The following is a 20400-nucleotide window of genomic DNA, read 5'->3' as shown; positions in this document are numbered from 1 at the left end:
CTGCCACAGGGGCCATCGAGCTGGACCTGAACCGGTTTCCTCGGGGCGCAAAGACAGCCAAGCTGTGCACCATGGAGATGGCCACGGGGGAGGTGGACGTGCCCCTGGTTTCCATCTTCAAGCAGAAGCGCGTCAAAGGCTGGTGGCCCCTCCTGGCCCGCAATGAGAATGACGAGCTCGAGCTCACGGTGGGGACCACGGCTGCTCGGGCAGAGGGCAGGGCTGGGCGCAGCTAGGGTGCTGAGGGCCTGGCGCGCGGCCTGAGCGCTGGGCCCCTTCCATTCTGCAGGGCAAGGTGGAGGCGGAGCTGCATCTACTGACCGCTGAGGAGGCAGAGAAGAGTCCTGTGGGCCTGGCCCGCAATGAACCTGACCCCCTAGAGAAACCCAAGTGAGTGTGCTGCCGGCCATGCCGGTCTCTGGGGCCACGGGAGCGGGAAGGCAGGGCCGGAACCTTCTGGCCTTCTTGCTCCGGCCCTGCAGGCACCTCTGCGCTCTCTGTCCCTTGCTGGGCAGGGCAGCCCCCTGTCCTGTCTGCTGCGCCCTGGAATCCGTGCTTCCCTCTGAACCAAAGCATGGGCCACCTTTGCAGGAGAGCGACGCCTCTCCGGGGAAGGCCCCGCCTCGCAGAGTTAACGCTCTCCCTAGTTTTGCCAGAAGCCGGCGGCGGCCGTGGAGTGGGGGGCGCCGGGCGGCCCTGCTGGCGGGGGAGGTGCCCAGAAGTGCACACGCTCAGCCCAGGGGCGCCCCCCGCCCCCAGCTGCGAGGCCCCTGCCACAGCCAGGGCCTTCGTCCCCCGCGGCCTTTGTCCGCGCTGCCTCGGCCCTGTTGCCGCGGCGGCCAGACGCGAGCTGCTTGGGGTTCTTGAAGCCTCTCCAGTCGCCCGCTCCTTCCTGTGGCGCAGGCACCGCCGCTCACACCCCTGCTGCCGCTCCTGCTCGCCCTCGTCCTCTGCCCGGTGCCGGCTGCCCGGCCAAGAAGGCGCCGGGGCCCTGGGCCTGGCCGCCTGCTGGCTCCGGGGCTCCCCACTTGTCCCTCCGACCGCAGGCCGCCGAGCCTCAGCAGGCGGCACCCACGCGTGCCCGCGCGCGCGCACACGGAGGCACACGTGCGCGCACACGCTGACTCCCAAGCCGCCAAACGGCCCCCTGGGCTCTCAGAACCCAAGGGACTGTCGTATGTGAGTGCGGACTGGGCCAGAGAGGCACGGCAACTTGCCTAAGGTCACCGAGCAGATCGGAGCTGAGACCCAGCCTAGGTTTTCACATTGCCGGCCCAGCGTTCTGGGCCGGACACCGCTTCCTGTCCTCGTGGCAGAATGACAGACTCTACGCCAGTGCCGCTGGCAGAAAGCAGTTGGCACGTGGACGGGGGACGGGGAAGGGTTTGGCCAGGACTCGCCAGCAGGCGGGTTCTCGCAGCCAGTTCCCACCGGCCCCCACCTCGCAGCCCGGAGCCGTTTTCCGCCGTGTGGCCCGGGAAGGGTCTCCGTCCCGTCCCCCCGCTTAGCAGGTGCCATCTGCTGAGCAGCCTGGGGGGCCGGGGGGCCTAGCCCTGCGCCTTCACTTCCTCGCCCTGCCCCGCACCAGCCCCGAAGGCAGGGTCCGCCATTAACCCTGCTGTGTAAGTAAGGAAATTGAGGCTCAGACGGGCCTCGCTTGCCCAGCGCCGCCGGGCCTGGAAAGCGGGTGCCCTGCGCTGGAGCCGCCCTCCGCCCCGAAGGTTCTGGAGGGGGTTGCTGGGACAGGAGTTTGAAAAAAGCCTATTCAGTACTTGAAGTTTCCGTCTTGACGTCTTATAAACCCTCCTGTTTTCATACCATCGACGCCAGGCAGGCACGTCCTGGCCGGGAGGCTGTGCAGAAGGCAGGGCAGCGAGCGGAGTGCGTCCCACAGGGGCTCCTCAGACCTCGGCCGGGCCCGGTGGGGACTGACGCTCGTGTTCTCGGAAAGGGGGAGAGGTTGAGAGGCCCGCTGCCTGACCGCGGCGCCCCTCTGCCCCCAGCCGGCCCGACACGGCCTTCGTCTGGTTCCTCAACCCCCTCAAGTCCATCAAGTACCTCATCTGCACGCGGTACAAATGGCTCATCGTCAAGATCGTGCTGGCGCTGCTGGGGCTGCTGCTGCTGGCCCTCTTCCTCTACAGCCTCCCCGGCTACACGGTCAAGAAGCTGCTCGGGGCGTGAAGCCCCACAGCGCAGGAAGCCCAGCGTCCCTCCCCTGTGGCCTCAGGTCCCAGAAGCCTGCCTCCTGCTTGCTGGGCCGCTGACCCGGCCCCTCTCATCCTCCCTCCCAAGCCCGTTGCTTGCCCCGTGCCACCCACCTGGTCCCTGCCTGTGGGGTGGGAAGGGTGAGAAGGAGTGGGGTCCTGCCCCTCCTGGCTGGGGCACCCCCGGCTCGGGTAAAGCCACCCCAGAACCGCCCCCAGGCCTTCCAGTGGAGGAGTAAAGCTTTAATGGAATTCACTGAGAATTAGCGAGTGCCCAGAGCTATAAAAAGAATGAACAAGCAAAAAGCATCACCCTCCCTCCCCCGCAGAATCTCGCGAGAGCAGCCACACCACCCGTCTTTGTTCTGCACACGTGGGCCAGACCCTTCGCACGAAGGGTGTGGCGGTGGCTGCCTCTGCCCTGCGGCCCTCCCGAGTGCCTCCTCCTCCTGCCCAGGGAGCTGCTGTGGTAGGTGCACAAGCCCGTCCCTGCCCTGCCTGTGGGTTTTTATCGCTTCCCAGAGCTCTCTCTGCCCAGTCCCGCGCTCAGAAGCCCAGATGAGGAGCACTGAGAGTGAGCCCCGGTGCCCCCTCCCACCCCCCCGTGCCCGCCTGCCCTGCCAGGCCCTCGTGGAGGCCAGGATGGGAGAGGGTACTTGCCCTGAGAGCTGGGTTTCTGTTGGCTGTTGTTCCTTTCTTGAGTGGTGATTTTTCTCTTAATAAAAGGAATTAAACACTGAGCTGAGAAGTCTGCATTTGGCCAAGTGGGGGGACCAGTATAGGGAGGGGCCCAGGGTCTGGGGGCCCTCTGAGGTTGGCAAACTCAGCACCAGCTGGGCCCCTCCGGCTCTTCCCCTTTGGATAGCCTCGTGGCCCAGGGTTCAGGGAGGGCTTAAGGCACTGGGCCACCTGCCCAGGCTGCCCACGGGAAGAGCCTCGCACTATACCAGGTGGCAACGGGGACCCCGAAAGCTCACCAAAAGGGTCCTGCAGGCCCAAGAACAGTCTGAAGGCTTAAGAGCGCAGGGCACGTGGGAGGCTCAGTTGCTTAGCATCCAGTTCTTGATCTCAGCTCAGGGCTTGATCTCAGGGTTAGGAGTTTAAGCCCGCCTTGGGCTCCACACTGACCCTGCAGGAGCCCCAAAAGCTCCAGCCTCCACTCATAGACCACCCGTTGCCCCCAAAAGCAAGAAGTGAGTCCCATGCCACTGGCCTAAGCTCAGTCCCACAGTGACAGGCCTGTTCCACCACAGTCTGAGGTGGGGACAAAGTCTCCTCATGACATGAGGTGGGGTCAAGGGCCAGTAGCTCAGGGGACCTGAGCTCTTTGAAGAGATTCAGCCACAACTTTTTAAAGACTTTAATCATGGCGGCAGGATACAGGTAACCGCTCGGCCTCCTTTCGACAGGCCCGATCACGGCAGCTCTGGCCAGTCCAGGGTGGCCCCAGGCAGGTGCCCGGGTGACACGTGCCAGCGCCCGCCCGCACCTTAACACGGCAGCCTTCCGAGGCCCGGCTCTATTTTGTGGGGACCCGGAACACCTGAGTTGGTGGAACTTGCAGTTCAGAGTTTATCTGGAAAAGAAAGAGTACGGCTCATCACCTCTTTCCCAGGGCCCTCCTTCCTCGTGACCTCGGGGGAGCAGGTGCTCGCGTTGGCTCTCCTCAGGGCTCCAGCTCTCGGCAAGCACTTCCTCCCCACGTGCTTCCGGGTGCTGGGAAAGCCCGCAGTCCGCCTTCCGTCGGAAGAGAGGTCCTAGGGCTTTGGGTTGGCCTGTGCTCCAGCCGGCTAACCTCTGGTAACCTTCTGAACCTCTGCTCTGAGCCACACTCTTAAATCCTCCGTCTCCCCCGCCCCTGCCCCGCCCTGCCCCTGCCCGCACCTCCCCACCCTCCTGTGCGCGGCAGCACGGACGAAAGCGTGGGCCACGCGGCCCTCATGTCCGTCGCGACACCAAGGCTCGCCACATCCTCTGTTCAGCAGTGGCCCGGGGCCCGCGACCACGGCAGGGCCACACTCCCCGTTCCTGGGCTTGTGGCTGGCCCCGGCCACCTCTCCCACACACAGCGGGTGACGGAGGGCCTACGCTCAGCCCGGTGTGTCGAGGCCCACGGCCTCAGCGCCACGTAAGGAGTCCACACGAGGAGAGCCGAGGCAGCAACCGTGCGACGAATGGATCCGAACCTTGGGAGCAGAGACGGTGGGACTTCTTCTCCTGCAGGCCACGGCGGAGTTGCCCCAACCGTCACTGGAGTGATCGAGAGTGGGGGCCAGGGACCATCTGTCCCACCTGGAGCTTCCTCTCGCCATGTCATATCCCAGGCCGGACAACCTGGCCGGCGGAGTGGGAAGAGCCCAGGGCTCTGGGCACGTCACAGGGCCTCCCAGTTTTGATTCTCCTTTTTGGGAGAAGCGCCTGTGCCCTACCGACTTCACAGAGGGGTTAGGAGCAAAGAAGAAACGTCGTGAGGGGGGCCCTGTGGCCTGTGACGTCATCACAGCCTTTGGCCCTGCTTCGGAGGACGGTCCAGCAAGGAGCGGGACCAAAGACCACGGCATCCGAGGGGCGCTACTAGGGCCCGGAAGTCCAGGAGGAGGCTTCAGGCAATGTCCACTCCCTTGCCCGATCATTCTGTCCCAACCTGAGGTACGACTGTTGACTTTTTATGTCACATCTCAACGCTCCCTTGCCTCTCGTGAGGGAAGAGCCTCATTTCCTAAGAGCAGTCCCACTGGCTCCCCAGCCTCCTGCCTACCCTCCTCGGCGCCTCCCCGCCACCCACCTTGGAGTCTAGAGACTTCTGAAGGAGCATCTGGAGCTCTGCGTTCTGCTGCTCCAGCGAGTTGTTTTCTATCAGCAGCTTGGCCCTCTGGGTCAGGATGAGGCTTTGGGCAGAAAAACCAGTTAGAGGCTCCCTGGATCCTCCTCCGTTCTCCGCCAAGGAGGGGCCAGGATCTCTGGGTTTCTGTTCCGGTTGGAGGCGGAAGAGGAGGCCAGAAGCCTCGCCCACCAGCGCAAACCGTGGGCCCCGAACGAACCAGGCGGGCAGGGCCAGAACGGGAGGGCAGGGCCGCAGGGCCAGCCACCCAACGCGCCAGGCCCCTTCGGCGGGAGCCTTCCTTCCAAAGGCAGCTTTTCTCTCCAAACCAGGGAGGTGGCAACTGTGGCCACGGCAAGCAGGATCCTTCCCCCCCGCCTGTCTGGCCCCCTCCTTCTGCACAATGACATGCGGGCTTACTGGTATTTCTCCAGCGCTGTGTACAGAGCGTCCCAGAGGTTCTGCGTGGCGTCAGGGATAACCGTGGTCAGGGCCTCCCAATACTCAGAGTCCTTCGAGTTATCCCGCTCATACTTCAACTTCACTGGTGCCCGAGAGTCCCTGAAGGTTAAGAGCAAATGTCGCATCATCTCCATCTGCCCCCAGCCTGGGCCCCCACGCAGTGCCAGCCACAGAGCCCGCCCCTCACAGACTCTCGCTTTCCCACCGGACACCTCCCCACTCAGCTATGCCAGTCTATCGGTTTCTGGCAGATTCTCTGAAAGGGCACACGACTATCATCAATGTTCCTGATTCCTGGTGCCATTGTCGCCTTTGTGACAGCATCCCTGGAGTTCTCTCCCACCCCCTTCTCTCGGCCAGTTTACCTCACTGGCCTTCCATGCCACTACTATGTCCATGTCTTTCACTAATGCATCTAAAACCCCTCTCAGAATTCGGCTGCCCTCGAGGATAGCCTTCGTCCAGGATATCATCACCTCCACCAGGACAAAGCCCCCGGCTGCTCTCCTGCATCCAGCACCACCCCCCTCCCTGCCACCAAAGGGATCTTTCTAAAATGCAAGCCTAAGCGTGGCTCCACCCACTGCTCAAGACCATGTTCTGGCTCCAGTCCACTCAAGGGTAAAGACAAAGGTTTTGGGCACAGCGGGCAAGGCTCTCCAAGATCTGGCCCCCCAACCACCCACCGGCCACACTTCCCACGAAGACTCTGACACCAGCCACACCTCTCGAACACACCCTTCCCCACACTGTCACACCTGAAATGGCTCTTCCCCCACTTATCCACCTAGCAAAACCCAGTTTGGGTGCCTGAAGCCCTCAGACATGCCAGATGGGGTGGCCATGGCCTCGTTATGCTCTGGCCATCGTCCTGCTCACAAGGTGCGACCTCCACAGGGCACAGCAGACCCCGTGACTGACCGCTGAATGAATGATGCATGAGAAAATGCAAATCGCTTCTACAGCCACTCCTTCCCTTCGCGTCCACGGATTCCTCCCCCCCCGCCCCCCAGCCTCTGCACACATGAGCATCTGCTTGGCCTCCACCTTCCCTGAGCCCTCCAGCACACCTGGGTTTCTTTAGACCCATGACAAAGGCCTCCAGAATCTTGAGGACATCGTTGGGATGGATGAGCCTGGGAGAAGGGGGGGCCTCCTTCTCTTCCGGCTCCCCTTCCACGAGGCTTTCCTCTTTCTGTCCCTCGAGGTCTGGCTGCTCTCCTGGCTCCGGCGCTGACAACAGGCTTGTTTGCTCCTGTGGGGGTGACAGATGCCAGGGGTTGAGCTGGAGAAAGGCGTAAGGGTGACTATGGATCGGGGGCACACAGCAAGCATGAGTGTCTGAAGACAGGCAGAGAGAGAAAAAGTAGAGAAAAGTTTACAGAAAGTTACAGAAAAGATGCCAAGGGACACATTTCCAGGAATGAAGAAATGGTGAAAGGGTGGAAGAGAAGGGGGATAGGATCAGGGAGAGGCACACAGGGGCCTTCAAAACAGTGATAATCTTCTATTTCTAAATTGGGGCTCATCGGTGTTCATTTTATTGATATTCCTAAAGCTGACACTATACATCTCTTTGAATCAAAAATCACAAATTACATTTTAATTTTTTAATTAAAAAAAGTCTTCCTCCTACTCCTGTCTCATAGTCCAGTTCACCTCCCATAGGGAAACCAACGTCATCGATGTCTTACGCATCCTTCCAAAGAAATCCTCTGTCCATACAAGCAACGCTTTCCCTCCCGTTCTCACACGAATGAAACTCTACCGCAGACACAGTTCGGCACTTGGTGTTTTTCACATACCAATAAACCTCAGAGATATTTTCACGTAAAAAATACGTAAAGAACTGCTTTGGTCTTTTTCTTACTGGTGCATAGTATCCCACTGTGTCGATGCCCCGCTGATGAGGTAATCGATCCTTTCATGATGGAATTAGAGGTTATTTTCAACCTTCTCCCATTTCAAGTGGCGTGGAAACCAATGAGCTATAATAAACACTTTCATCGTGTTGAGACATGGCTACAGGAAGAATTGCAGGGGCCAGGGCATACGGTGTTGTCACCCACACTGCACGCCGTGACAATGGGCTCTCACAGCAGTGACAGGAGTGGGTCTGGTTCCCACGCCTGGGCCGTCAGCATGTGCTATCAAACTTGCAGAGTCTTGCCCACGTGACAGGTGCAGATGGAATGTGGAACAGTATTTGCACTTCTCTTATCATAAGAAGCCGGTTATCTTTTCATGTGTTTAAAAGTTATTCGTATTGCCTCTTGTAGGAGATTTTTGTTCATATCCCTTGTCCTATCCATTGAGTTGTTGGTCTTTTTCTTATTGGTTTATATGAGTTCTTTGTATATTAAGGAAATGGGCCCTTAACTGTGATGTGAGTTAAAAATACTCCCCCCCAAATGTCATCTGTATCTTAACTTTGCTTATAGTGATTTTTGCCCCACACGGTTGGGGTTTTTTTTGTTCGTTTTTTTAATGTAGTCAAATAGATCCTATTTTTCCCCCTTTACAGCTTCTGGGTTTTGTTCACCCAGCCAATTCTTTTCAGAAGCATATGAGGATACTCACCCTGGAGCCAGCAATACGAAACGTATTTTTTAATTTAAGTTTTTAATTTTTAAATTAAAACTTTAGGGCGCCTGGGTGGCTCAGTCGTTAAGCGTCTGCCTTCGGCTCAGGTCATGATCCCGGGGTCCTGGGATCGAGTCCCACATCGGGCTCCCTGCTCGGCAGGAGGCCTGCTTCTCCCTCTCCCACTCCCCCTGCTTGTGTTCCTGCTCTCGCTATCTCTCTCTCTGTCAAATAAATAAATAAAATCTTTTAAAAAATAAATAAAATAAATTAAAACTTTATAATATTTTTAACATGATGGCTTCTTCAGAAGAGTCCATTACAATCAAGATGGGTATTACAGATGGGCCCTGCTTTGCAGGAAAGTGGTGAGGGTCAAAATATTCAGAGCTTGGTGGGCCCAGGGCTCCTAGGGGCTGAAGCCTGGCTTTGAGGAAGGGACAAGGAAAAGATACTTTGGGCCTTAGTTTGAGAACAGCCTCCCATCCCCAGCCATTCTTTCCCTTGCAAATAGAAAAGGTAATAGTATGGGAAATGCTAAGTTAGCTATCTCTGACAGAAAACCCTCACTATTTCTCCAGAAGTATGACAGAAAGGCAGCAATGCCCTCTGGGGGCTTCCAGAATTTCAAATGCTCTTTTTTATTGCATTTCACATTACCTGACTGGAGGGTGAATGATAAACTCGGTATTTGAGGAAGAAATTCACCAGTTTATATAAGTCGTCCTCACTTTCAATTCCAAGGGCCTGGGGGAAAATAGGAGAATTGCTCAAACACCACAGCAAGAAGTCCACCGGCTACCAGAGTTACCAGACCCTCAGCTCCTAAGAGCAGGAGGTTTGGCTGTTCCCCCGAACACCCCCAGCACCTGCCATGGCCCAGAGTGAGGCCACTCAACACCAGGGAAGCACAGTGAGATCACATCCGAGCAGAGAAAGAATGCTCAGAGTCAGGAACAGCCCTGTACAGGCCTGGGGGATATGAGAATGCTAGAGGAGGCTGGACACACATCCGAGTTTAGGGGTGCAGAGGAGAACCTAGAGTCTGAGAGCCAGGCCATGAGAGAGAAGCTGGTAGAGGAAGGGTCAGGGCTGGGAGACTTCGTGGCCAATTTGGGGCATGGAGAACGAGGAAAGGGAAGGAGGTGACAGCAAGCCCAGGGAAGCCTGGGAGACCTCTATCTCTTCCCACGGCCAAGGCAATGTTGGAAAAACAGAGGAGGCTGGCATAGAATGAGGCCCCCACCCCATCAACTCAGCCCAGTGGGACTCACTGAGAAAATGGCGTCCAACCTCAGCAGATAGCATTCGTTCTTCTCCAGGGGAAGGAGAAGGCTCAGCAGCTTGCTCTCTATGAGGAAACCCTGGGAAGGAAGATGACATCTCTAGTCAGAGACAGGTTTCAGAAATGAGTGCTGGGTCTGCAGCCTACCTCTGTGTAACTATCAGCGATGACTCCAGGGATGAGACTTTGGGCAGCAGGACCCCAGAGGAAGTCCTTCCTGGGATGCCTGAGAGCCCTTCCCGGACACAAAGCCAATACTCATGGACGAAGGGTGCTGGCTCACCTCACCCACAAGCCCCTGGGCAAACGGCTAAGTTCCCCAGAGCCGCCCAGACCTGCTCCAGTCACAGATTCCCACCCGCGCAACATCACTTCACTCAGAGACTAGCCCTCCAATATCCATAGACCAGGGCGGCAGGCACCGAGCTGGAGGAGAGGGAGGGAGGCATGGCGGGGGGTGGGCACACCGTATCCCGACACAATGCACAGGAAGTGGGGGGCGGGTGGGGACACTGGGCGCCCGGCACCCACTCTGAGCTGGGAAGGCCGGGGGAGGGCTGCGTGACAGGGGGCCACTGGCAGCAAGCCTGCGGGTAGGAGGGGGGAGCACATGCCTACTGCCTCTTTCAGCAGGAGCCGCCCTCAGGGCCAAGAGCCAGCTCTTGGCCCCAGAAAACTGTCCATGGGGATGGGAAGCTGCCAGTCCCGGCTACACCTCTTTGACTCATCTCAGAAATGCAGGATCATGCACCAGTCATGTTCCTGGAACACCTCAACTCCTAGCTGAGCCACCTCCAACACCCCTTACATGAAATCCAGTGGGTCTTGCTAATATACAGTATACAGCTATCCAAAGCCTAACACACCCCGAGAAATCACAGACTGAGCTCCCGGGGTAAGGCCACGTCAGCTGTGGCCACACCCCTCGGCAGGTGGGTTCGCAGAGGGGAGACTGGCGCCCCTTCTCTTGCAGACTCAGCCTCTTTTTTTTTTTTTTAATTAGCAGGAGCCGGGGGCCAACTTGGCCCACCCCTTGCTGACCCACTAAGGGAGGACCCGTTGGCCCGCCGAGGGCAGCTCTGAGGCCGGGCCTCTCGTGAACCAGCCCAGCCCTGCGGCTCAGTGCTTGAGCCCTCCTGCCTGGCCGGGCCAGCCTGGGCCACAGTCTCACAGGAGAAGCCAGCGCGGGGAGCCACCGGCCAGGAGTCCCTCCGGTGCAGCCCCACGCGGCCGGCCTCACCGACTCGTCACACAGGAGCATCAGGATCTTTCTGGTAGTTTTCGGGGAAATTTGCTTCGGCAGGTCGAGGTAAGACTCTGCTTCCGAGGCGGCCTCCTCGGTCCCCTCCTCTTCTGCAGATGGGGCAGAGAGAAGAGAGAGTGGGAGAGAAAAGGGAGATCGTTGCTTGGCTTGGTTGACTTTGAGCAACAAACGGCTTTCCTTGAGAAAATTTACCTGTTAAGGCCCTATGGAGTCTCCTTAGCTGAAGAAAGCCTAGTATGTGGCAAAAACAGGGAGGCTGGGGGTTGGATACGAGACTAGCGGGAGAATTCTGCCATTCTACAATGCTTCACTGTTCTAACTTTCATCTCCCTGTCAACATCATACTCAAAATCCAGCCACGACCAGGAAGCGGAAGGGAGAGTATGAACCTATTTATGCTCACTTTAGAGAACAATCTAGAACGTCTGCTAGGTGGTTTCTAAACCAGCAGCAGACCAGAAGTAGCCAACTAAACCGTGGTCCAAGTGGTGGCCTCACTTGTCAGCAAGAACAGGTAGCTAATAGCAAGAGCCAAACATTTTAATTAAAATTAGAAATTTTAAGGGCGCCTGGGTGGCTCAGTTGGTTAAGCGACTGCCTTCGGCTCAGGTCATGATCCTGGAGTCCCTGGATCGAGTCCCGCATCGGGCTCCCTGCTCGGCAGGGAGTCTGCTTCTCCCTCTGACCCTCCCCCTGCTTGTGTTCCCTCTCTCGCTGTGTCTCTCTCTGTCAAATAAATAAATAAAATAAAAAATCTTTAAAAAAATAAAAAATAAAAAATAAAAAAAATAAAATTAGAAATTTTAAAATGTTTTATACTATATATACCTCACCTGAAAATAGTCACAAAAAATCATTGTCCTACCAGGTTTTACTAGTTGTTCAAAAGATAAAATGAGATCATGTAAATGAAGATATTTTGGAAAAGTACAAGATACCATCTTGCTGGTGGAAAGCAAAATGGTCCCATCCGTACGGAGCAATATCCAGCAAAACTACAGAGGCATTTACCCTTTGATCCAGCAGTCCCAAGTTTAAGGATCTATCCCAACAACTCACCAGGAAAAATATGCAGACACAAACGCACAGAGCTGTTTGCTGCAGCAATGTTTGTTTGTTTTTGTTTTTTTTTTAGATTTTATTTATTTATTTGAGAGAGAGAGAATGAGAGACAGAGAGCATGAGAGGGGGGGAGGGTCAGAGGGAGAAGCAGACGCCCTGCCGAGCAGGGAGGCCGACGTGGGACTCGATCCCGGGACTCCAGGATCATGACCCGAGCCGAAGGCAGTCGCCCAACCAACTGAGCCACCCAGGCGTCCCTGCAGCAATGTTTGTAAGAGCAAAAACCAACAAACAAAACCCCGGAAATATCCCAAGTGGCCACCAACAGAACACCATCTGAGTAAGTTACAGCTCAGCCACACAACGGAACACCAAATAAAAACGGCATGAAGAATGTGTCTTCTTACTACTATAGACTGACCTCCAAGATGCTTTGTAAGTGAAAAAAGCAAGATGGAGAAAAGCATATGCTCTCATTTAAAAAGCGGGTCTAGGGCACCTGGGGGGCTCAGATGGTTAAGCGTCTGCCTTCAGCTCAGGTCGTGATCCCAGAGTCCTGGGATCGAGCCCCCACTTGGGCTCCCTGCTCAGCGGGAAGCCTGTTTCTCCCTCTCTCTCTGCTCTTCCCCCCCGTTCGTGCTCTCTCGTCACTCTCTCTCTCAAATAAATAAAATCTTTAAAAAAAATTACAAATAAATAAAATAAAAGACACCAATCTGGGGACGGGGTTGGTGGTGGCTGCGTGACTCAGTTGAGCATCTGACTCTCGGTTTCAGCTCAGGTCATGATCTCAGGGTTGTGAGACTGAGCCCCATGTTCAGTTCCGCACTCAGCACAGGGTCTGCTTGTCCCTCTCCCTCTGCTCCTCCTCCAGCTCTTTCTCTCAAATAAATAAAAAAAATATTTTTAAAAATAAATAATAAAATAAATGTAAAAATAAATAAAGAATAAAAGACAGCAATCTGTCTGTACATCTCTAGTGGAATGTGTCCTAAGAGTAAAAAGAACTTCAAAAAAAGTTTAAACAATTTTTAGTAATCATTTGTTAGTGGTAGGTTGATGTTTTATTCTGCAAGTGTTCTGTGGTTGTGGGAAAAGCAATGAGTCATTATTTTGGAGTGGCTGTGCACCAAGATTTTCAAGGTAGGAGAGGGACGCCTGGGTGGTTCAGTTGGTTAAACGGCTGCCTTCGGCTCAGGTCATGATCCCGGGGTCCTGGGATCGAGTCCCACATCGGGCTCCTTGCTCAGCAGGGAGCCTGCTTCTCCCTCTGCCTGCCTCTCCCCCTGCTTGTGTTCTGTCTCTCTCTCTGACAAATAAATAAATAAAATCTTTAAAAAAAAAAAAAAAAGATTTTCAAGGTAGGAGAAAGGAGATATACTTTGATAAAGTTAAGTAAAAATTCTGGCATCCTGATGATTAGGAAGTGTCGGGATGAACACATGATTTATTTTATGCTGAAAATGTAATTCTACACCCTATGCTCATCCACTAGGAAGGCCTAGAAATTGACCCATCCCAAACAATGAGCACTCCGGCTCCCAGACTATGGTTTTGAAATACCATTCCCTTTAAAAGGACCAGGTCTCCTCGACCTTGAGAAATGGCTGATGACAGACTTGAAGCAGGAAACATATAATGTTAGACTGGAAATGTGGTCATTCTGGAAAGCCGGGACGCTATCAACAACTACTGAGGTTGTGTCAAAAGGACCCAGAAGCCAACATGAAGAGACTCCCACTGGCCAAAGATGGGACAATGTGAGCATCAGTAAGGGTAATAAGTGCAGTAAACCGAAACACATCAAATTTGTTTAAATCTAATGTGTTCATAACGATATGTATTTATTTGTTTATTTATTTAAATATTTGACAGAGAGACAGAGTGCGCGGGGTTGGGGGGGGCAGAGGGGGGGGGAGAGAGAAGCTCAAGCAGACTCCAAGCTGCACACAGAGCCCCATGTGGGGCTCGATCTCACGACACTGAGATCACCACCTGAGCTGAAACCAAAAGTCAGATGCTTAACCAACTGCACCACCCAGGTGACCAATGATATTTATTTTATAAAACGTTACTGGTCACCTTTGGAAGATGCTAGAGACCCAGCCCATTTATTTTGAAAACTAGTAAATAGAGAAAGAACAGCATATATCCTGCCTTTCCTATACGAACTGTGTCTCGGGGTAACATTTAGCTATATATAAATGCTATAAATATAGCTAACATTTAGCTATAAGGGAAAATTCTCTTTTCAGAAGTGTTCCAGCTAATAAATGAAGACATATGATAGAATTTAGAATATCGCCATTTTGCAACCCCTAAGGCAATTAGTGGATCTTAGGCAATGACTACCAACAGTTGCTCGCCTCCTGAAGAGAGAGACAAACTGCCATTAGTTTATCCCAGTGGAGGTACACAACAATGTATTCAGCAAAACTAAACTAAGTCTGAATCTGATCAAGCTTCTAGATCGAGCTACCAGATTATAATAACAGGGAAGCGGGTAAAGCTATCAATTAAATTAGAGATTTAAAAGCCACAACTATGGACCTTCCAGCCACGAGACCTCCTCCCCCTTCTCTGGACTTCAGTTTGCTCATCTTTGAAATGAATGGGTTGACCTGATGGTCTGACAGGCCCCCAGCTCTGGGGCTCTGGGGCTCTAGGATGCCATGCCAGTCACCTGCTTGCATCAGCACCTCTTCTACTATCTGTGTGGCAGACTTCTGCGGCTGCTGAGATATAGGCCCCACGTTCCTCAGGAACCAGAAATCAGGTGCCGTCCAGGGGAGCCCCAGATGATGGGTATGAATGATCCTGTCTACATCAAAGGCTCTGCTTATCAGATCCTTTGCCTCCTCCTCATTCATTAGCCAAATCTCCCGAAACTGCTTGTCATCAATGAGAGCAAAATGCCTGTGAAGGAGAGTTGATCAGCATGGCCAGCAGACCCCAGGGCCTGGCCAGGGTCCCCTCCATGAGCAGTAGGGCGAGCAAGGAGGTGGAGCTGGGGTGCATCCCGGTCCCGGGTTGCCGGCCCTCGCCTATGACAGACTGGAGGTGGTCCCCACACGTCTCAAGAAAAGGCAGGGGACATGCGAGTAAAGGGATGGGGAAGACAGCACAAAGGACTCTTTGTGCCTGGGCCCACCTCTATCTAGGGCACGTGCCTTGGGACCCAGGTCCCTAAAATACCGCATGGCTTTCTGTAGCTCCTTGAATTGCGTCACAAGGCGTTTGTAGTCAGAGGTCAGCGACTGGTTCTCCTCCTGAAACTGCTTGATCTGTTTGGCGTATTTCGATCTCAGATTGTTGAGGGTATCATGCAGGCTGCCGGGCAGAGGGGACGAAGTTCATCTGCAGCTGAACAGAAGCTGTGGTGTCTGTTCCCCTCAGCGACTTCACACAACTCTACAGCCCCCAGGGTCAGAGTTGTGCAGGTGCAGAAAACCCTCCCATTTATTCCCAAACCCAGCGGCTCCGACTGTGATCGAGGAAATGAAGGCCACAGGAGGTAAGGGGATCGTCCAGGACTAAACTCATTTACATCGGTCCAGAAGCCCTGACCCACTGAGGGGCAGTCTCCTACTCAGGACTGTGACTGAATCCTCCCCCAATGTGCCACCTCACATCTTTAAAGGGCACATCTCAACTATTTCACTGCCATGATTTGGATGTTCACTTCCTGTCTAAAACAAGGGAAATAGAAACGGAAAACTTAAAACTCCACACCACAAGTGTGTGAGATATGAGCCCTCCATCCTCAGAGAGCTGATACAGTTCATGAGTCCGATAGTTCATTCATGCACTCCCTCATTCACCAAACATGGAAGGTCTCTTGCCAGGGGTATGTTTGACTACAGCGATGAATACAAGGATATGTTCGAACAGAAGGCACGATCAGGCGAGCCAGAGGCAAAGACACACTCATCACAGTGGAGCGTGGAAGTGCTGGGGGGTGGGGGGCACTTTACACAGGATGCCAGCGAGCCCAGAGCTGAGGCATGGAACTTACCCTCCAGGGGAGTGGCCGGAGGTTCCAGCACAGTGAGGGACAGTGATAGCCTGGCCAATGGTCCTGTGAGCCCAGGCATGTCACAGCTCCCCATCCCACTGCTCTGGGAGCTCTCTCTGTGCATGGAAACTTGCCTCATGAAATATACACGGCAGGCACGGCTCTTAGACCCAGGACCATACATACGTCAGACTTCAAGCCCGTGAAGAGGTGTCTTATGTCAGTGCCCCATTTACACAGGAAGACAGACTCTGAAGGCCTAGATATTTTCAGTTTAAAAATTCTAAAGATAGGGGCAGTTGGGTGGCTCAGTTGGTTAAGTGTCCAACTCTTGGTTTCGGCCAGGTCATAATCTCGGGATCCTGGAATCGAGCCCCGCATCGGACTCTGTGCTCAGTGCAGAGCCTGCCTGTCCCTCTCCCTCTGCTCCTCGTCCCCCCTCCACCCCACTTACGCTCTGTCTAAAATAAATAAATAAAATCTTTTAAAAAAATTCTAAAGATAAAATTTTCCCTCTTAAGCATTATTCTGAAATAAGCATAGGGGTCCCTAAACACTCAAACATCCATCCTTTGTGTTTTCAGCCTTAATAAAATGCAAAAATCCACTTAGGCTCTGATAAAAACCAATATCTAATTCATTTTCTTTTTTTTTTTTTAAGATTTTATTTATTTATTTGACAGGGAGAGACAGCGAGAGAGGGAACACAAGCAGGGGGAGTGGGAGAGGGAGAAGCAGGCTTCCCGTGGAGCAGGGAGCCCAATGCGGGGCTCGATCCCAGGACCCTGGGATCATGACCTAAGCCGAAGGCAGACGCTTAACGACTGAGCCACCCAGGCGCCCCTCTAATTCATTTTCTTAACTACAACATTCTAGGAGATTTTCCACATATAGGCGGAAAAAAATTTATTAAGAAAAAAAAATTATTAAGTAGCCATCCCAAAGTATTTTTCCCCATGTCACTTAGCAAAGGGGTTTCTACGTGCCGTCTAACCATAGAAGCTAATAAAACAGAAATCAACTCCAGGTGCATGCTGCAGGTCTGGGCAAGGTAGCAAGACAGGAAGTAGACAGGATGGGGGGCTGCAAGAGGAGGCTCAACAAAACGTCCCGTCCTTGGTGACTGGCTAGAAGCTAGAGATGGAGGGGACGGTGGCGGGGCGGGGGGGAGGGGGGATGATGGGAAGACTGGGAGGGTAGGCAAGTCGGGTGTCAAAACTTGTCCCTTGGCAGTGGCAGCAACTCTCCAAGCTGAAATATCTTTTGGCAGTCCCAGATAAAGTGAGGAGGTGAGGTCAGGATTAGGGATATGTAGCTGGGAGTCATCGAGAAAGAGGTCATTATTCAGGGGCCCCTGGGTGGCTCAGTCGGTTAAGCATCTGCCTTTGGCTCAGGTCATGATCCCAAGGTCCTGGGATTGAGTTCCAAGTCAGGCTCCCTGCTCAGCGGGGAGCCTGCTTCTCCCTTTCCCCACCTCCCCCCACTCATGTTCTCTCTCTCAAATAAATAAAAAAAAAATTTTTTTTTAAATATCAGGTCATATTCAAAGCCATGAGACTGGTGTAGAGGGTGGATGGAATAAAAATATAAAGCAAAGGAGTAAGATGCTTTCTAGAATACCTAATCAGGCAAGAGAAAGCAGAACCACCAAAGGAAACCAATTAGGAATACACTGAGAAAGAAGAACAAATATTTTAGAGTCCTAAAAGCCAAAGGAGAAAAATTCTGAGATTCGGTGCCAGTAACAATAGGATGAGACCTGAAGAAGAGCCGTGGTTGTTTGGCTAGAAGGACATCACTGGTCACCTACAGAGGGAAGTGGTTGTCCAATTCTGGGGTCAGAGGTTAAATTATGAGTGTTGGAGGGGAGGGGAGGGGCTGGTGGCAAGAGGAAAATGGCCAAGCAAGCAAGAAGGGAAACAGTTAGCCTCACCCAGGAGCAAAAGGGTCGGCTGAAAGGTTTTTTAGGATAAGGGAAACTGTGCGTGCTTGAAGTCAGTAGGTAGAGCCAGGGAAGGGATGGTGGGGATGATGCCACTCATCTTTCTGCCCTTGGGATCAGACCCAAGGTCTGTTTCACATACCTCTGCCCCCCTCCCGTCCTACCAACCTCCCCTCTCCCACAGTGCAGTCTCTTTCATCAAACGTGGAACTTTCGTCTTCCTACTTCCTTGTCTTCAGCCCTGCCCTTCATTCCTGGCTCTGGCACCATCTACCCTGGAGCCCTAACTCCTTTTTACCAATTCACATCCTTCCCCCCTTCACTATTTCACTTCTTCAGGAAGGCTTCCCAGAGAACTCTTCGCAAACTATACAGACTTGTGGCTGTCATAGATAGATGGAGAGAGGGAGAGAGAGAAAGGAGAGATCTGGGAAGAGACACACTACACATTTAATCTCTGGTGGTAGGAATATGGGGTTTTTATGGGGTTTTTTTAAAGATTTTATTTATTGGGCGCCTGGGTGGCTCAGTTGGCTAAGCGACTGCCTTCGGCTCAGGTCATGATCCTGGAGTCCCGGGATCGAGTCCCGCATCGGGCTCCCTGCTCAGCGGGGAGTCTGCTTCTCCCTCTGACCCTCCCCCCTCTCATGTGCTTGCTCTCTCTCATCTCTCTCTCTCAAATAAATAAATAAAATCTTTAAAAAAAAAATTATTTATTTATTTATTTATTTGACAGAGAGAATGAGAGAGCAAGCACAAGCAGGGGGAGAGGCAGAGAGGGAGAGGGAGAAGCAGACTCCCCACCAAGCAGGGAGCCCAACACGGGGCTCAATCCCAGGACCCTGAGATCATGACCTGAGCCGAAGGCAGACGCTTAACTGACTGAGCCACCCGGGCACCCCTGTTTTTATGTTTTTATCTTACTTTCACGTGTGGTACTTCCTGCTTCTCTAAAATGCACAGTACTGCTTCTGTAATAACAAGTGGAGGACTTACCCTACAGAGAGCTCTGCGCATCTGCAGAGTGAGACCCTGGCATGAGTACCTACACTGGTATCATTTGCAGTAGCAAAAGATTAGAAGCAATCTAAATGTCCATCCACAGGGACATTAAATCACGTGAAAGCTCTTTATGAACTGATACGGAAACATTCAAGACACAGAAAAGTGTGTATGGAATGCTATCATTTGGTCTAAAAACAGAGGGGGTGGTGAGAGTATTTATCTGTGTTTGCTTATATGTGGTTAAAGAAATTCTGGAAGAAACAAAAGAAAAGAACAATTCTTACAGAGGTGGGAAAGAGGAGCCACACAAAATGGGGAGTGGGAGACGGACTTTTGCTGTACATTCTTTCATGGGGGAGGTGGTGGAGCAGTTGAAAGTATTATCTTTTCCCCAAAAACTCTTTTAATAAGACTTGGTTATATTGTTAACAGCTTGCACTCCTCCAGAAGGGGAGAGTTCATCCCCATCCCCATTTTCAGCACAGAAGGGCTCATGTTCTGCATGCTCGCTTACCGATTGATCTTCCTCTTCTGCTGGGATTTGATCACTGTGCTCTCTTCGTCTCTCTTCTTCAGCACCTGGAAGTTGTACTCCAACTTCTCTTGGTTTAGCTGATAAGTTGCTTTCATCTGCTGAAGCTGTTGCTCAAGAACCTAAAGTTTAAAAAATAATAATACTCACTGGCCCTGGTATCACTGGTTGTACCTGAGGGCCCCTGATTCTTTGTTCTGGAGTCATGTCAGAGGAACTGGAGTGACAAGTGCCTCCACCTGAATTCTTAGAAAATCTGTTATTAGAGGCAAATGAAAGGCCAACCAGAAAAAATATATCCATCATTCAGGCACCTGGGTGGCTCGGTTGGTTAAGGGTCTGCCTTCGGCTCTGGTCATGATCTCGCGGTCCTGGGATCAAGTCCCACATCAGGCTCCCTGCTCAGTGGGGATTCTGCTTCTCCCTCTCCCTCTCCCTCTGTGCTCTCCCTCTCTCTCTCTCAAATAAATAAATGAAATCTTTAAAAAATATATCCATCATTCAACTGCAAGCTTAAAGCCTGTGTCCCTAAAGCCTGAGAGAGATGACATTTAGAGCCTCCAGTCTGGCCCCCTCTGGTGCTGAGCACCAGACCCTCTGGAGATACACATCACCCCACCAGAAACACCATACAAGTTCATATTGCCACAGAGGTGTCCCCACTCATGTCCCCAGAATGTCTAACTGAGACTTGGAAAATGAGTAGGAGTCGCTCAGGTGGACACCTCAAGGGACAGAGCTCCAGAGGGGCACGGGACTGAGGTGCTTTGGGGAAACCACGAGCAGTGTAGGGTGTGAGGTATGAGGCAGGAAATGGTCAGAAAGGAGGCTGGCAGAACAGCAGGGCAGTAGAGAAAGATCACTCTGGGGGCGTCTGGGGGGTACAGTCGGTTAAGTGTCCAACTCCTGGGTTTCAGCTCAGGTCCTGATCTCGGGGTCCTGAAATCGAGCCCTACGTTGGGCTCCACACGGTCTGCTTGGGATTCTCTCTTCCTCTCCCTCTGCCCCTCCTGCTCATGCTCTTTCTCTCTCTCTAAAATAAATAAATAAATCAAAAGAAAGAAAAAAAAGTAAGAAAGAAAGGAAGGAAGGAAGGAGGGAGGGAGGAAGGAGGGAGGGAGGAGGGAGGAAGGAAGGAAGGAGGGAAGGAAGGAAAGAAAGAGCAAAAGAAAGAAAGAAAGAAAGAAAGAAAGAAAGAAAGAAAGAAAGAAAGAAAGAAAGA

At 53.0% G+C, this 20400-nt stretch overlaps 2 protein-coding genes across 4 annotated transcripts in view; one reads left to right on the top strand and one right to left on the bottom strand.

Annotated features, from left to right (window-relative positions):
- Positions 1 to 2610, top strand: part of OTOF (otoferlin) — a 92993-nt gene extending 90383 nt beyond the window's left edge. For all 3 annotated transcript variants that reach the window (XM_035000455.1, XM_035000453.1, XM_035000454.1), the window contains 3 exons: positions 10 to 188; positions 290 to 390; positions 2004 to 2610. In XM_035000455.1, coding sequence (XP_034856346.1) covers positions 10 to 188; positions 290 to 390; positions 2004 to 2184 — 461 coding nt within the window. In that variant the 3' untranslated portion in view covers positions 2185 to 2610. The remainder of the gene's footprint in view (positions 1 to 9; positions 189 to 289; positions 391 to 2003) is intronic.
- A 942-nt stretch (positions 2611 to 3552) lies between these two features.
- Positions 3553 to 20400, bottom strand: part of DRC1 (dynein regulatory complex subunit 1) — a 43095-nt gene continuing 26247 nt past the window's right edge. Inside the window, exons 8-17 of the mRNA XM_035000738.1 lie at positions 19161 to 19300; positions 14880 to 15014; positions 14368 to 14600; positions 10599 to 10711; positions 9348 to 9437; positions 8729 to 8820; positions 6561 to 6797; positions 5449 to 5589; positions 4993 to 5095; positions 3553 to 3783 (exon numbers count right to left, since the gene is read on the bottom strand). Of these exons, the coding sequence (XP_034856629.1) occupies positions 3727 to 3783; positions 4993 to 5095; positions 5449 to 5589; positions 6561 to 6797; positions 8729 to 8820; positions 9348 to 9437; positions 10599 to 10711; positions 14368 to 14600; positions 14880 to 15014; positions 19161 to 19300 (1341 nt within the window). The 3' untranslated portion in view covers positions 3553 to 3726. The remainder of the gene's footprint in view (positions 3784 to 4992; positions 5096 to 5448; positions 5590 to 6560; positions 6798 to 8728; positions 8821 to 9347; positions 9438 to 10598; positions 10712 to 14367; positions 14601 to 14879; positions 15015 to 19160; positions 19301 to 20400) is intronic.

Source organism: Mirounga leonina, unplaced genomic scaffold (assembly GCF_011800145.1).
Source record: "Mirounga leonina isolate KUSES-001 unplaced genomic scaffold, KU_Mleo_1.0 Mir_125, whole genome shotgun sequence".
Classification (NCBI taxonomy): domain Eukaryota; kingdom Metazoa; phylum Chordata; class Mammalia; order Carnivora; family Phocidae; genus Mirounga; species Mirounga leonina.
The sequence above is the reverse complement of the archived record's forward strand: the minus strand, read 5'-3'. Positions and strand labels throughout refer to the sequence as shown.